The sequence below is a fragment of the Pholcus phalangioides genome, unplaced genomic scaffold, assembly GCF_987345545.1.
Source record: "Pholcus phalangioides strain wild (caught in Gottingen) unplaced genomic scaffold, Ppha-v1.0 ptg000007l_1, whole genome shotgun sequence".
NCBI classification, from domain to species: Eukaryota; Metazoa; Arthropoda; class Arachnida; order Araneae; family Pholcidae; genus Pholcus; species Pholcus phalangioides.
The window spans coordinates 41,697,706-41,714,980 of record NW_028301600.1 but is presented as its reverse complement, the minus strand read 5'-3'; the positions used below and the strand labels follow the sequence as shown (position 1 = coordinate 41,714,980).

The window sequence follows — 17,275 nt, the reverse complement described above, 5'->3', positions numbered from 1 at the left end:
AATTGCCCAACGAGGTACTTGAAAAAAGATGCCCGTAAAAAATATGGATGTCACATATAACCAAAATAAAGCAACCCACATCACTAAAGAAAAAAAAAATATAATATAAAAATACACTGCCCATAAAAAAGATTCTGGTTGTCTTGATCCAACTATGTTTAGCGTATTTCTTTATAAAAGTGTGTCATTTGTGTTAGACTTTCCGACTCCCGGAGGTAAGCTATTCCATTTATTAACAACCCTATTGGAGAAAAACTCCCTGTGACACCAAAACTTAGAATTGTCCCTTACTAAACGATACTGGTGTCCCCTTTTCGAAGCAGTTGATTATTGACTGTGTCTTAATTTCGTGCTCAGATGGCAAAATGTTATAAGTCACTTTTTAAAAATTTCACGATGGTAAATTTGTGAACAATATTTTGCCAAAATGTGATGCTGTGGCTGTTTGAATTATTACAATTTGCATCCGTTGTTTCCTCATAAACTGAAAGAGAAAGACAAATGTTTACCACCTTCCAAAATTTTGACGAACGAGACTCCGGAATGTGAACAACTCAATTTTTTATGAAAAGTGATTTATGACATTTTGCCATCTGACCACAGAATTACTCGCGGTCCCTCCTACCATTCCGTTGAAAATTTCAAAGACTTCAATCATATAGGAGAACGCGAAGAGACCTTTTTAAGAATGAAACCGAGCTGTATATAAATGTCATTTATTGTTTGCCACCTTACATTCCTATCATTGTTGAAGAATGCACAGCAATGTGTCTTCTCCACACATGGTATTTCCCTCCAAAATGCAAGGTTCGAAAATCGTCCTTGCTTGGCTTGTCTTCTGCTTGTGATTGTAGAAACTTCATGAACAGCTAACAAGTAGAAATCAAACGTTTATAAGTTTATTAGAAGCGTCAATGCCGTAACGAGCTCTGAATATACAATGGTTTTATGAACTTAAAAAATATAAGAAACTCATGTTGCTTGAGAGCAATATGGTGGAATGAAGGGTTAGAATAGCTGGGCCAGATACATATGATAATATGTTCCACTTTGATGCTCAACAACCCTATGTCCTGGATCACTGGGTGTAGCCGAACTTGCTGAATGAACCTAACGTTTGTATTCAGTTGTTTGATTTAGCTATGATCAGAGAAATAGCTTCGCATTGTTCGCGGCTACGTGATCGATCTGAGCCGTTCAATGTATTCGTTCACTCAAAAAAGAAAACTTGGGATTTCAACTAGCTACACTCTGGTCACGCCCAAAATCAAAACTTTTACAGGTTTTATCACCTGTCGATAATCAACAAAACTAAAAAGCAGATAACCTAATACTGTCAACTATTGGTTATAAACAGTATATGACATGTCATTTAAAAAAGATCTTTTGTTGCGATTGAAATAACGTTACGAATAGGAATTCAATGGCTCCAGGAGGTTCACTTGTCTTTCGATTCACGCAAATGATGACTTGAAGTAGCCGTTGATGTGGTGGACTTGGATGACAGAATCCACCTGAGGCATTTTTCTGCCATACTGAGCGACATCTTTACAGTCACGCACACAGAGCGGCGATATGTGTCAGAACGGCGTCAGAAAGATTGGATCAAAACTTATAAATAACAGCATCTGTAGGTTGTTTATCTCTTTTGCTTTCTTGTCTAAATCTTCCATCATGTCCTGTTGAAGCTCCCCGAGTTCGCTCTTTCATTTTTTACATCTCTCTTTCAATGTTGCGTTGGCTTTATTAAATTTACTGAAGACTGTTCGGCTTTCTAATGACATTGATTAAACAGCAAAACGTCTCTGAATGACTCGGAAATATTATCGGACATCGCTTAAATTACAACATTAAGTAAGGAATGGCACGTCGAAACTCATGCCCGTAAATCACGATGGTGCACGTTGATAAAAACGGTTTAATCTTTCGAGAATAAAAATGCTCTAAGATGCTTTTCAATTTACATCGTACGCCTACTGTATTAGTGAAGGGTTGATGACATGATTTTGTGTGGTGCAAAGCAAATGATTTTTAAAGCAACTGACTAATTCAAATGACGAATCTTTTCATAGTCGAAAAATGTTTGGTTTTTTTTAATTTATTTAAAAGAATGCTTATACACAGAATCCAAATTTATTTTATCCTTATACATATGATAAGTAAAAACAAAGTGATGACTGATATTAAAATCAACTGGAACAAAGGTTTCACTGCAACAAATAGTTTTCAAACACGTTTTTTGAAGATTCAATTCTTTATTCCCCGCGAAACATTAAATTTATCAAAAAATATGCAAGATTTTATTTTCTCATGAAATTTTTCGAAACCGTTTCATATAACATTAGTTGTGCTAGGGATCTCGGCTATATGTTCAGAATTTAATATTTTACAGCTGTTACAAGAACTGTCATATCACAGAGAATATTTTGTGCACTTTAAAACTTTTATTTCATTACACAGGTAATGCACAGATAACAGTCATAGCAACATACAGTATCAAAACTATTCGAATATATACTGTAGTTTTTAGTGTACAATGTCTGGGTAAGTTCTGAAAATGAGCTAATTTTGAGAACATTATATAAAATATCTCAAAAAGTTGTAGAAATATTTTAGGAATTTAGTGGATTTCCTTGTTTTATACGGTATTATGAATAAAACCACACTGTTTAAAAAAAAAGTGTCACGCACTTAGTCAGGTGCCTCAACTAGAAACAAAATATTAAAATTTCAATACTTTTTAACGCTAGTTTTTCTGCAACTTGGAAAAATTTAACGTTAATCGAAATCTTTTGTCTAATCGAATCGTGATTATCTAAAACTATTTGCATGGCAAGTGTATCGGTTATGGACATCAAATGGACATTGAAAGAGAAGAATATTTCTTCGTAATGATTTCTTTGAATGTAGGGGGAAAAAACCAAACAATGCAGAATAAGATTTTATCATTATTCTTAGATGGATTTTTCTCTTCTTATCATATTCACTCTACTACTCACTCTACCTCACTTCTATATACTGGATAAATGACTGACAAGGTGAAGATGATGACCACATTGCGTGTAGACAAACTTCCGTAGTGTGATCGGACATACGTTATGTTAAAGATGTAAAAAAAAATAACGCTAATACGTCTTGTTAGAATCGATCTAACAGCTTAAGGTCGGACTTATTATACGAGTCTTAAAAAGTATAAGAATTATCGCCTTATTTTCTTAAGACCCAATTATTATTAATAATAACATAATCACATGTGTGAGATGTATTTGATCAGCATCTCTCTCGTTTATAATATTGTCGAATCAGTGATTATGATAATGAAATTTCAGAATGCGCTTTTGTCAAAAAATATTCTATTCGAAACAAGCACACATCTGTACATCATGTATTGTGTTGTAAACAAATATTTTTGTCGAAATTTTGATTACTTTTGTTGTATACAGGGTGTCCTGTATCATAATTAAGCATTTATCCCATCAACCGTTTGTCGTAGATGTTTGGTTCTAATTGAAAAAAAAATACTTAAAATGAATGTGTTCAGGAATTACTCTGTACCAGTTTCGAGAGTGAAAATACTGTCATAAAATATAAATAAAAAATTATATTTTTAATATGGCCCCCCCTTCCTCTAACTTTCAATTAGAAAGTTTTTGTCTTGTCTCTCATGAGGGCAACAAAAGAATATCATATTTCTGAGTGCAATATTTGCCAAGATATTTGAATTCAAAAATTGGATAAACGTTAGAAAAGAACAGTATCAATGAGAGAAAGAAGCCTTGTCCGTTAATTTATGCTTCTTCTTAATTTATTAAGCTTCTTCGAAAAAGCTATATCGATGCTGCAGCAATTCACATAGGAAAAATCTTGATGACAAATAAAATTTCCTTCTCCATATACAAGTATTTAACTTCTGGAATCAAAAAGTAGAGAGCCTAATGTACACTTCCATCCAGAGAAGTCTTCTGATTCATTGGTCTATTTTTTTGGTTCCAGCAGCTGAAGACTTCGTTTGCAGATGGAAAATGAAGATTGGAAATGACAATTCGGCAATGTCCATCAAACAACATCAATACTTCGATGGTATTGTGATATCTGATGATTGTTCCTGATGCTGATCCCACCAAAAGATTGTGGAGTGGTGCTGAAAAAAAAGCTAATCAATTACAAACCAGTTGCTATCCGCTCTAAAATAGTGACGTTGGGATTTGTGGTTGAGGTCCGGTCCTGATCTATGCTAGAGACTTATCAATTAAATGTTTTGATGCGTAAAATCCATAATCAAGGCCGAAGATGGCCACAGTACAATGTATTCGTACGATATCAGCACGAGTTTCCTCATACTGTCCAATATACATGTAATTTTGCGTTTGCAGGAATGGCCCGTTTTTCTACCCGTATTGCGAAGATTGAACGATTCTGGGAATAATAATACGTAAGGAGAAGAAACATGAAACACGAATTCAATCAAGATGATGTAAATTTGCATGAAAATATTCATGTAATAATCCGTTTTAAGTCAGATGTTCTAATTTTTTGGAACAACTTTCGTGGGGGAGGGGGGGGGGTGTTTCTAATTTTTTGAGACAAAGAGGAAAAACTGATTTGACACTTTAAGAAACATTCGATCTACAGTAGAGCCTCGAAAATCCAAGTTCGAGTTTCCGGATAATCCGCGGCACGGAAAATTCTCAAATTTCCTTCTTGAGACACTTTTTCTCAGGTTTTTTTTTCCCAACAAGAACTCAACTTTTTTATGTATTTTTTCCAGTAGTACTATGTAGTACGTAAGCGTGTTGCACAGTAATTTCAGTTTGGAAGGGACTAGGCAGCACCCAACCCTATAATGAGTGTAATTGGTGTAATAAAATATTAGACTCCCTTAAATGAACGTAGACCATTTTAACTTCCGGGGGAGGGGGGTCACAGTATATTTGCATGCGGTCTTTACGAAAAAGCTATTCTCACGAAGGAGGATTTTCTTTTGATATAAAAAAAATTATATATTTAGTTCAAATTATTGTTGATAAAGGGTGCTGCGCGAAAGAAAATTACTGGAGCTATATAAGTGCAGGGTGTACGTATATATATATATATATATATATATGATTCTGACCTCATTTCTGAATTTTTCTGCTACTGGGGCCAAGGTGGAACTAAAGGGGAGCGGGGAGCGACTGCCCCTTGCGGCAAAATTTAGAAGACGGCAGTTTTAGGTGGGAACAGAAAACACCATTTTAAAATTTTCGAATTTTAAAGATGTGGGGCTGGCAATAATCTTAGTTACTGCCCAGACAGGTACTTGCATAAGATTTTCATTGTGATGATGTTCACATTGGTCGACAGAGTACTATCGATGAAGTTGTTATACCTCAGCCACGAATCACCGACTGAGGTTTACGAATGTTCCGGACTCAGAAGAGAGTAAAGAATAGTTCAAGTCCAATCGCTTCTGCCGGACTGGTTTCTCTGGCACTCTATGGATAAGAATTTGAACTAAATTTTTTCTGTACCAATCCCCCCCCCCCTCCTCACGTGAGGATAACTTTTTGCTAACCGCATTCGCATATACCAATTCCTTCAATTTTTATGAATTTTCAAACTATTTACGAATCCATTTACGGCTGCTGTGGTGGTCGAGTGGTTATAGTGACGGACTCGCGATGCGAGTATCCTGGTTCGAACCCCACAGTGGTGGTCGGCTGAAGTTGGTTTTCTGTGGTTCCCAACTTCAAGGCGCAAATGCGAGCCGATCTTCCCGTTAAAAAGTCTCGCCACAGTGAGCAACAGTCCTACAACGATAAATCATTCAATCATAACACTTCACTCATAGTTAGAAAAACTTGTGGCAGATGGCAGCACTACACATAACAAGCATTACATAGAAACAAAAAACTTCACGTCAGGTTTCACTATACGTACACGCACATTCCCGCATGTACCGATTCGTTGGGGGTTCCGCGGGGTGCATGTGTGGTGTAGCAGTAGTAGGTAGGGCCTCCAAAAAATGGCTCGGGGATCCATGATGTTCTTAAGTCAGCCACCTCGTTGGGCAATTTGCCTGTTGTGGCGTTGTATTTGTATTCATGGTACACCCTGTAAATTAGAGTATTTATTGGGTCTTAACACAAACAGTTATTTTGCATAAGTCCTTTTAAATATTTATTTTGTTTCTGTTTTCCACGCAACATGAAAAGTAATACTATTAACAATAACTATTCTTTCCAGAAATAAGTTTCTATACTTTCACAAACTTCGGAGCATGGTGTGACACTTAAAGCAGACAAAAAAAAAGCTGCATTCATTTCAATTTTTTTTCACCCTCAAGCCATCATATGCTAATTCAGTATAGTAATATATTAGTCATATAATTCATCTAATAAATTATATCCGCTATAGAAATTATGCATGAAAGTATAATAAATAAATGCATAGTTATTATTATTTAAATTGCTTTTCATCAGTAAATGGAAACTCGAATTGCTATGAAGGGGAATTATTTTTGAACTGGAATATATGCATTCCATAGAAATGATATTTATGCGTCTTATTTAAAACCCAGTATACAGTTACAAGCATATTTATATATGTATCTCTAGATACCTGTTACGTTAACTATATATATATATACACATAATATATATATACATATTCTCACGGAATTTCTAAGAACCACTTTGGCGTCGTATTGAAGTTTGTTTGGTTTGCATATTGAGATTGATTTGATCCGAAGTTTTTTATGTCTCTGAAGTTATTAAATTAATATCATATTGACACGTTTATTGCATTTGCAAACAACTCCTAATTCCACTTTGTAGGCCTCTCATTTATTTAAAGACAATTCCCCGTTGTTAAATATAATTATAAGTGATTGAAATGCTAACGTCTACGATAAGAAACGAAACGTGACCAAATGTAAATGGATAATCTAAGGATGAAATGATGTTTTAGGCATCGGGCAAATCAGATTAAACGAATAGTTAAAGAGAAGATGAAAAATGTCCCGGTCATGGTTCTTGCGAGCGTGCACTAACTAGATATGCCCAGAAGAAAAAATACATTAAATACAAACGCACTTAAGGGGCCTCATACATTTTTAACATCGTAAAAAACCATGTTCTAGTATAAATACCATTAAAAATACTATTTAACCATTGATTTATTTCAAATTTTTTACACGTATTTTCCTTGTATGTTCTATCTTGTGCTGGTATAAAATTTATCTTTAATCATATCTTTAATAAATAAGTTTCTGCTAATTTTCAAAAAAACGCATCAAAAACAGCTTGCCCTCATGGTAAAATGGTACGATATCAACGTAATTGAATTAAAAGTGATTCAAACTAAAGAAAATACTTCAGCTGGAACAGTAGCAAGCGATTGAAATATCATTGACACTCAATCTTATTTGAAATTATATTTTAAATTTTTCGAATTTTCAAAATTAAAATTTAATATTTAAAATAATCGTCTTCTCAATATTTTGCTTCATTTTATCAACCTAACAATTTGTTTTATTTTCAATCAGTTTTTATTCAATTACATTGATGTCATGCTATTTTATCATGCGCGCAAGCTGTTGATTATGTTTTTTCTTTTAATTTCCAAAAAACTTAAGTATTAAAGATATGTAAAACTTTGTACTGGTATAGAATAGCATATACAGGGTGGGCAAAAAGTCCATAGAACTTAAAAAAATGAATAAAAACCGGAAAAATAATCGAAATAAAAAACGGTTTGCAAGGTTAGCATCGGTAGGTCATGGGAATTTTTTAAGACAAGAAAAAAGTAACTCAAAAGACAGCCGATAAGTGACGCTGGTACGAGCGACTTCGGTGGAAATATGCAAATGAGACGGTTATAAGAACTTGAGCTCCTAATCCACAAGCATTTCACCACTGTAAACCGTGTATGTGGACCTGCTGCACTCTGCCGTTTCTGAATTTGTGACGCCTGCAATGTGTTATCCCCTGTGGCGGGGGAACACATACTGCTGTAATGAACGATTTGGAGGCATTCTGTTCGTTATTTGCGTATCTTTTCTTTGACTTGTGTACGTAAGCGCCACCTATCGGCTGTTTTGAGTTTTTTTCCTGTCTTAAAAAAATTTCCGTGACCTAGCAATCATGGGCGGAGATACGGTGAAGCGTCAAAGGTGAAGTTGACTGATCTAATGTATATATGCATATATATGAATTGACATCATCATCATCGTGCCCCCCCAGAAATAATGGCCATGCCCCCCCCCCAGATTTCCAAGTTTATCACCGCCTATGCAAGCGATGCTAACCCTGCAAACCGTTTTTTATTTCGGTTATTTTGCCGGTTTTTATGAATTTTTAAAATTTCTACGGACTTTTTATCCACCCTGTACAGTTAAAAAATATGGGTGAAAAGTTTGAAATAAATCAATGGTTAAATAGTATTTTTAATGATATTTCTACTAGAGCAGTGTCTCCCAAAGTGGGCAATATCACCCCCTGGTGGGTGATGGAATGGTTCGTGGGGGAATAAAAGCTACAGATTTAACATAGGATCCAATGGGTTTACTTGAGTTGGAGGGCGATGAGGAAAAAAATGACTGATGAAGAGGGCGATGGAACAAAAAGTTTGGGAAACAATGTACTAGAGTCTAGTACAATGTACTTTTGTGTTTGTTCATGTTTCCTATTTTTCACCATGTGAAAAGGTATGAGACGTCTTTATGGAGCCAAGATTTGACGTCTTCGCGAAGACCGGTTATGCTATCATCTGGAAATCCAAATGCAAATTTTAATTTCGATTTTTCTTTTAAAAATTTAATTTCAGATCACTTTTGAGAACAGTTTCGATCGGAACAATAGATAGTGCGGAGCTATGTCCAGTTCTGGAAGGTCTTACCCGTAGGCAAATTAAAATTTGCATTCGTAATGTCGAAGTCATGGATAGTGTCCGGCATGGTGCAGAGCAGGCCGTCATCGAATGTCAATGGCAGTTCAAGTACAGGCGATGGAATTGCAGTACTATCAATGGGACGAGACTTTTTGGTAAAATTGTGACGGAAGGTAAGTTCTTTTCCGGATTTTAACGAGTAAAATAGATTCGGTTTCTTTGTGAACTCTTTAACTTGAAATAAATGAGAGTTTTATATTATGATTATTATTCAGAGCATACAAAGTGATGAAGTAGATTGAATTTATTTTAATGTTTGATGTGTTCATCATATGATTGTGTCTCTCTGCTGCATTCGCAAGGCACGGACGTGATTTATGGCTATTAATATGATATTCATAGATGTGTAATATACGAGATAAATATTTTATTTTCACGCTTCATCAACAAGCAAGTATGGTGTGAAAATTATAGAGGATGTAATGTACAAATTCATTTCCGATTCGAGTGGATTTTTTTTCTGCTGCTCTTCCTTATTCGTGGGCTGCTGACAAATACCCGGAGAGGTCAAAGACAAACTTACCCTTAGATTAATGGCGCATAATTTCACGTTGTCTATTTCGGTACAGCATGTTCGTTATACGTCTCAGTAGAATCGAAACAAGTGTCTTTCTCTCTCTTCTTTAGTCACATTAATTGCAGCAACATGTTTATGCTAATGTTCTCAATGATATCAACGCGTAATTGTAGACTTGACAGGACCATTAATGTCTTGACCCCCTTCTTCATCATAAATGGACCAAGTGATTACGTGTCTATGGACATCTGAACGTTTTAGAATACACAGCTGTTGAGCGAGTGAAAGTATACATGCTTGCTAGATTAACAAATGATTTTTTTAATGATTAACACTTAGGTATTTTGCGGTATTTTCGTTTGAAACTTATGATACGTTGATATTAATTACGAGTGACATGGATAAGCGTAAACGAAGAAAGCGCGGTCGTCAGAAAAAAAGATACCTGTCAGTAACCTGTAAATATGATTGATTATAGAGCAATTTTCCTTTCTATTTTCCTAGAGATTGTAGTTTAAGTCCACAATATAGAGAAAAGTGAAGATTTTTTTTCGGCCATGTACAACAAAACCACGACCAGCTTCATTATCACGCGTCAATTCCCTCCTCATTTTCTGCAACAGTGATTTTATCTGCTATTTGAGACTTTTGAAGTCCTTGTAATCTTCGCTCTTTGAGTCTTTAAAAGAAACAGTGGAAACCTTAAAGAATATATTTTTCACGGTTTGCACTTGTGATCCAGTCGAGTCCATGCAAGAATGAACAACGCTACATCATAATTCTTTCACAAAGGGGAAAAACAAAAGCCGAACCTATAAATATGCTTACATTTGAGGAATTTCTCATATCATTATTTTAAATATTCTCGAAACATTTATCCAGTGCAATTTTGATATAGTAAAAATTAATTTTAACGGGAAACGGTTTTTGAAGGAAGGTTTCAGTTGGAAGACTCTGATACATCGACATGATAGTTATTAATTCGTCTATATTCTAACACGAAGAACAAAATAAATCCGATAAACGTTAACATAAGTGCTACGGATCAAGGATCTTCTCAAAAAAGTTATGAGTGGAAAGAAAAAGTCACCCAGTGGCAGCAAATGGCAACTTTTTCGGGACCGTTCACATACATATATCATGACCATGAATCACTGAGCTTTAGTTTCTAGGACAGATGTCGGTATCTTTAGAACGCTTAAAAAAAAAAGATTAATCATTCTTGTTGAAATCTCATTTCACCCTCAACTCCACTGCGGACATAAGATTAACAAAGTCGTGTTTACAAAAGAAGCATCTCTACAAGATGATACGTGCCACACACATATTCAAACCCCACGTGCCTTTCTAGAAGCTGCACATGGTGGACGATTGACGAGTTTTCGCATCGTGTCATCAAAAATCTAAGATCACATTTTCTTTCTCGGGGTTTTGTTTAGAATTTTTTTCAACACTGATATCACGCTCGTCTTCACCATAATTTTCAGTGGAGACGTTCATTTAATTCGAAACTCGCTTGTGAATTATATTTTATGAGAAGATAACGATCAATCACATCCGAACTCATAACAGCATGTAAGATTTTGCGAAATTTTGTCGCTTTAAACGAGATGTCGTTACATCCGAGAGTTAAGACCGAGAGTTACTCATCCGAGTTTTAAAGACCTTTTTAGACTAACAATTTATCAGAGGAAATCAAATATATGCGCATAAAGTTTTTATTTCTTTATGATTAGGTTGACCATATTTGATAGAGAAAAATATAGGGAATTGGGATAATTATTACAGGACATCGCTGGTTCTCGCTAAACTTGTTGCAAACGTTGGTGAAATGCCAAAATATTGCTTATAAATAATAGAGCTGGTCAGATTAATTGATTAATCAGGTCGGTTATCAATCAATTGTTAATCGCATTTAAAAAATCGCAGTTAAAAAAAGAGAGTTAATCGACTAAAATACGATTAAAATTGTTTTAAAAGTTATTAAATTTACTTGATTTGTTTGATACAACCATTTACAAATTATGTTCCTATACATAACATTTTTGTTAAGTGACCATATTTAAGAATATTAGAATCAATATTTTGATCGAAGTTTTCTGCATGGGGAAATAGAAGTCGATTTAACCAAAACTGATGATTTAAGTTTCAAAATAAGTTTGATGGGAGTTTTAGAAGACAAGATCAACATTTATTGTCTCCGCCGTGAACAGCAGTTTTTGTATTCGGGAAACATCAAACTTCTCTATCTCCGAGTACTGTTTAGGACCAGTGTCTGTAAAAACAAGCAACAGTATGATCGAAAATAGTTTTGAAATCAGTGACTAAAATAACCGATTTTCTGAAAAAACACAAGATCCAAATGAAGAAATTCCAGGGTTTGACATATATGTCCAGCATATTGAATTGCTTTAAACAGACAGCTTTAATTTCTTAATCTATTCCTATGTGTTTAAAGCTGGTAGCAAGGAAATAATAATAAGTAAAAATAAACAAAATATATTTTTACAGCATCAAATTAACATTATATAGTTACGAAAAACATTCAATTAATCGATTAATTTCTTTTGATTAGCCAGTTAGATATTTTAATCGCTTCCCAGCCCTAATAAATAACCCTTGACGGAGAAATACAGCGATACAGCAAGTCTGCTAAAATTTATTATACGGGAAGAAAATGAAAAAACTTGGCAAATGTTGTGAGATGAATATATTTATAGTAATATTCATTATAACACGAATTATAAATTATGTAAATTGCTTTCATTCCTGATTCTAGTAAATATTAGGCGTTGAAGCAAGCTTCGTTGAATAAACGGGACATTTGTATAAGAAATAGTCGGTTAGGGGAAAATATGGAAATGTTTTGTAATGTGGTGTCATATCAATGAGCAAGTCGGAGCGTCAAACATGTAAAAAAATCTTTTATTCAACGTTTGGTATAAATAGAACAGATGAACATTCCCCAAATGTGATCAGCTCTAATCTTAGAGATTTCTTGGGAAAGCGCTATTGAAACGGAAACAAAAGTGGCGAAAAATTTGCCGTTATATCCGAGCTGGTGGCTTTCATTGACGTTATGAGCAAAGTTCATTAACATTATTCTCTATAGGAATCAATCCTTACCACCAATAATTGACATTAAGCCGAGGTGTCGTTATAATCGAAATCGTTATACCTGAGTTTGACTGTGTATCGTCATTTCTAATAAACTTCACTAGTTCATGGAAATAAAAAATGATGATTTATTATTTTCCCTAAATGCACGATTTTCTAAATTACAGTAATGGAGTGAATTATCATAAATTTAACTGTATCAAATTAATTATTATTGTCAAATATCGGGTACAAAAAATATCTAAATTACCATTCTTATATGAATAGTAAAAATCAAATTTTGAAATATATAAAAATAAATAGATTTTTCATATTTTAGTGAGTTTTGAAAAATCACCGGCATTTGTTTAGTTTAAGAATGGCAAAATGAAGGTTAATTACATAATAATCTTCTTGTTAATATCATCATTAATATTTCTCGGTTGGGTTCTTCAAAGAGGCTTTTCATTAAAAGATGAGAGAAAACTATTTCTAGAAACTGAATAGAAAAATCTTAAAATACGTAAAATGAGGTTCTTAGAATTTGTCTTAGCTTGAAGTTCTTTCCAGCGAGTCATACATACTATCGTCACACGTTCATCTATAATATCACGTTCAAAGTTGTCAGAAAATTCTGAAACAAAAGACTTGTTCATTGAACAAACACCTTGTAGAATTAATCTTTTTTTTGGTACTACGCAAGTTGCACAAGATAAGCGAGTAATTACCACAAACGCAATTAAAGGTTCTAAAACAAAAAAACTAGCGATTCCATAATGATATCTAATGCACTTGATTTCTGGAAGAAGAAAACTGTGTGTGTATGTGTGTGTGTGTTGTTTCCTTTAAATTTACAAATAAAGTTCGCATACATGAAAACGTATGGATATACTTTTACTTTGAGATCATCTTCATTTGAACCTATTTATCGTCGGTTTTTTTTCGGATTCGAACACAATGTGCTTCCTAGTTTATTTCAAAAGTACTGCTGGTAGTAAACTTTTGGACAATAAACGCTAGACAACAAATTTTAAAAATGTATCTAAGTTCTGAATAAAAACAGTCATTTCCTATGCAATTCGGTGTGTTGATCACGAATCTAACTATAAAAAAAGCTGGACTGGCTCCGGTTTTCTTTGTGTGATTGCACATTTAATACATATATAGTAGTACAATACAAATGAATTAAAACACAATGAGTAAAACTAATAAATGTGCAAAAAAACAAATATATAGAAACCTCGCAAATATATTGACACAATATTAATATTACATAAAAACAACAATGTACAATTTCGTAGTAATACACAATATGCACATAAAAACACAACAAAAACACATAGAAAAAAAACCACAAATATTTTACAGCACTATAAGTTCATTAATTCTTAACATCTCCAATAAAGCAGCCGATAGAAATTTTTCATGGTGATATTTATTCGTGCTCAGCAGATCAAACCATTCAGAATCATGTAATTTCATGTCGGACGCACTTTCATTGTTGTCCACAGATACCGCTCGTAAAGCACTTTTTTTCGCGTTTTACATAGCAATATCTCAAAAACAAGAGCCAATAAAACCTTTTCATGGTAATATTCCTATTTAGCAGGTCAAAATCATTCGAAATTGTATATTTTTATGTCGAACGCAATTTCATTGCTGTCCAGTGTAATCGTAATACTGTTTCTCCTTTTGAGGTAAAATCTTCAGAGTGATCCATTCGAGAGCCTATAATTTTTTACGTTATTTAGGGCATTCTTCAGGTCTTTTTTTTTACCTGTCTGACAACATCCTCACCTTTTCTTAATGAAACAGAACGAATCGAAAAACACTAAACAAGTAGCTCTTAGAAGTTTTATGAACGATGGAACTTTTCCCTCTCAGTGCAATTTAGAAATATTATGAAACCGGATAATAAACGAGAGAGAGAGAGAGAGGAAATAATAAAATAGCTACACGGCATTTAATTAACTTGTTTTAATTACTAGGTAAGGAAAACAACAACAAAAAAATTCCATAAATCAGAGCTATCAAAAGAACAGACAACTGTTTTGTTTATTAAGCGTGTCTAACATAAAATGCATTCATAAGTACTAGTCTAGGGAGTTATGAGAACTTGACAAAACATTCAAGTGAGCTCCACGTTGTATGTTATAGATGATTGACGGGTATAAAACCTTTATTGCTTAGGGTTTATTCATGTCGAAGCTTGGTCGATGAGATGATAATGTACATCACACCGATCAGGTTTGCCAATGTGATATTCTTTTTTTCACCTAAAATTCCATGCCGCGAGTTGAAGTAATAAAGGCAAATCCCCTAAATTTCTGAGCAAAAATAACATTGGTAAACGAGTATAAATATTCTTATGAACGGAATGTGAACCAGGAAGAATCGAATAAATGAAGATTGTTATTATTACGTACATTTCGAAATCTAGTTTCGTAACCTATAATAACCATATTACCTTTTAAAAATCTGACCTTTTGATTGCATGCTTTGGAATCGAACTTATTTGTGTCCATAAAAAAGAAACCGTTGTTAATATTGCAGTCCAACTAGTTTTTTGACAGTCAAGAATCGAATTTTGATTTAAAATAGTAATTATTTTTATTAAAGTTCCATAATTAAACGATATTTTGTCATTATCTTCAGTATTCTATAGTATGAGGATGACTTAAGTTTTGCTTTCTTATGGTCAAATCCAGTTCGAATGCTATATATATATATATTGCAGTAAGTGCCTGTTATTGATCCAAAATTTTAATTGGGAATATTCTCACCGACCGATAATCGAAGGTTTTCGACTCGTATTGGTATAGCTGAGTACGAATATATTTTATAAGTTTATTTTCAAAATATATTGTAGGTCAGGAAAATTTTAAATTTTCAAAATATAGGTATGTATAGCTGATACTTCTTTTCAAATACTATTTGTATGTTCTTTAATTTGCAATTTCACAAGTAGGCTACCATACTAATACAAAGGTTTTTCAGCTAGTGTAGTCCAGTGGTCTAGGGCGTTCACCTGGCAAGTGAAAGGACGTGGGTTCGATTCCCCGCAGGGGCAGTTGAATTTTCTCTCTTCGAAGAATATATCTTCGTATCAGTCAGCTTTTTTTAAAAAACCCTTTGTATGGATAGCGGAGAGTGACATCATCCCCTCGGATACTATACTAATACCATGGTAGGTGGAACCGACACTAAACGCGTAAGTCGGTTTGCTTAAGTCATGGTGCAATTTTGCAGGCAAAAAAATTAAATAGTGGTTAATTGGAACCAAAATATTTCTGAAAAACGTCAGTCTTTTCGGAAAAAAAAACGTGCAATCAAAAAAAAAATGCAAGTTTTCCTATGGAAATTAAAAAATTCTCATTAATATTTTTAAACTGCTCCAAAATATCTACAAACGAAAGTCATATATGTAGTGCAATATTTGGTAACACGTTCGTCTATCGAAAGAAATAAGCTTCTTGCCTTAAAGCAGGGTAATTTTGTTTCTTTGTGTGAAGTCAAGTAAAGTGGTGTCGAAATTAATTGACAGGTGAGCGACCGGGTGCATCGTCAATAAATTTTAAATACATTTTAATTCAACGTATTAAATGGTAACTGAACCATTCTTCATAAATGAAAGGTAGGTTTCCAAATGGTTCTAAGGCCCAAATTGATTTTCAAAATCTCTGGCAAAGTTTAAATCTTAAGCTGCTTACTCGGTTTCTACTTTTAGCACCTTAAAAATTATCAGCATTATCAGCATTTTCTCTTTCATAGTTCAGACTTATCAGTTCAAAAGTTGAATCATAGTTGTATTTTTTTTAAATCTATTTTTTGACGCAATTTTTGCGTGGTAGTCGAGGCTATTACTGTGTTTTTATTTGAACTAATAATCATATGTAGTCCATCAAAGATCAACGACCTATTGCAAACCCACTCACGACGCACAAAAAATAACATCAAACTCCAAGAACAAGATAGGTCGTCGCAGTTTTTGTCTCGACTGATAACTTATCATTAGGAAATCGATGGAATATTGAATATCGAATTAAAATACACAAAAAAAGAGATATTTCTATGTATTTCTAAAGAATATCTGTGTTCTCTTTCTTATCTGTTCAATTTTTTTACTTCTTTCTGGAGAGAAAAAAATGCAAGTGTTCTTTTATTTTCCCTAAACTTCTGTCGAAACTTTGTCCCCCGGAGAAATCACCTTTCATTACTTTTGCATCGTCTAAACGATTAATCTGGGCTGATCATCAAACTGTCATCACTTGGACGGACTCTGAGCACCTCTCTCTGTACGTATGTAGGAGAAAACGGAAAAGTAAGGAAGAGGAGGCATAAGAGAAAGAGTAAAAGAGAGAGAGAGATGAGAGGGAACTCAACAAAAAAAAAAAAAAAAAAGAAACGAAAAGACAAACCTTAGTTACTTACTAGAAGCAGCAGCATCCATCGCATCGGTTGGTTGTAGAGAAGACCTTTAGCAAGAAGCAAAACTCCTTGTGCAAGGAAAAGCTAGACCATCTTTTTTCTTGATCATTTTCTTTCCCCTGCTGCTTGTTCTTTAGGAAATGTTGAGTGGGAGGATCCCAAAATTCGGATTCTTGAGATGAATGATGTCTGAAAAGAAGCGAGCAGTCTTTTAATCATCACTCCTTACCGGTAATCCATCACCAACACTGCCAAACTTCTTTCCTAATTGCAGGCTGATGGTTCAGGTGCCTCTGGGACCTCGAA

General features: G+C 34.1%; 1 protein-coding gene across 3 annotated transcripts in view; it reads left to right on the top strand.

The window, feature by feature from the left end:
• LOC149085300 (protein Wnt-4-like) overlaps positions 1 to 17,275 on the top strand; it is a 94,677-nt gene that overhangs the window by 48,778 nt on the left and 28,624 nt on the right. For all 3 annotated transcript variants that reach the window (XM_089233242.1, XM_089233243.1, XM_089233244.1), the window contains one exon: positions 8,806 to 9,041. In XM_089233242.1, the coding sequence (XP_089089368.1) occupies positions 8,806 to 9,041 (236 nt within the window). The remainder of the gene's footprint in view (positions 1 to 8,805; positions 9,042 to 17,275) is intronic.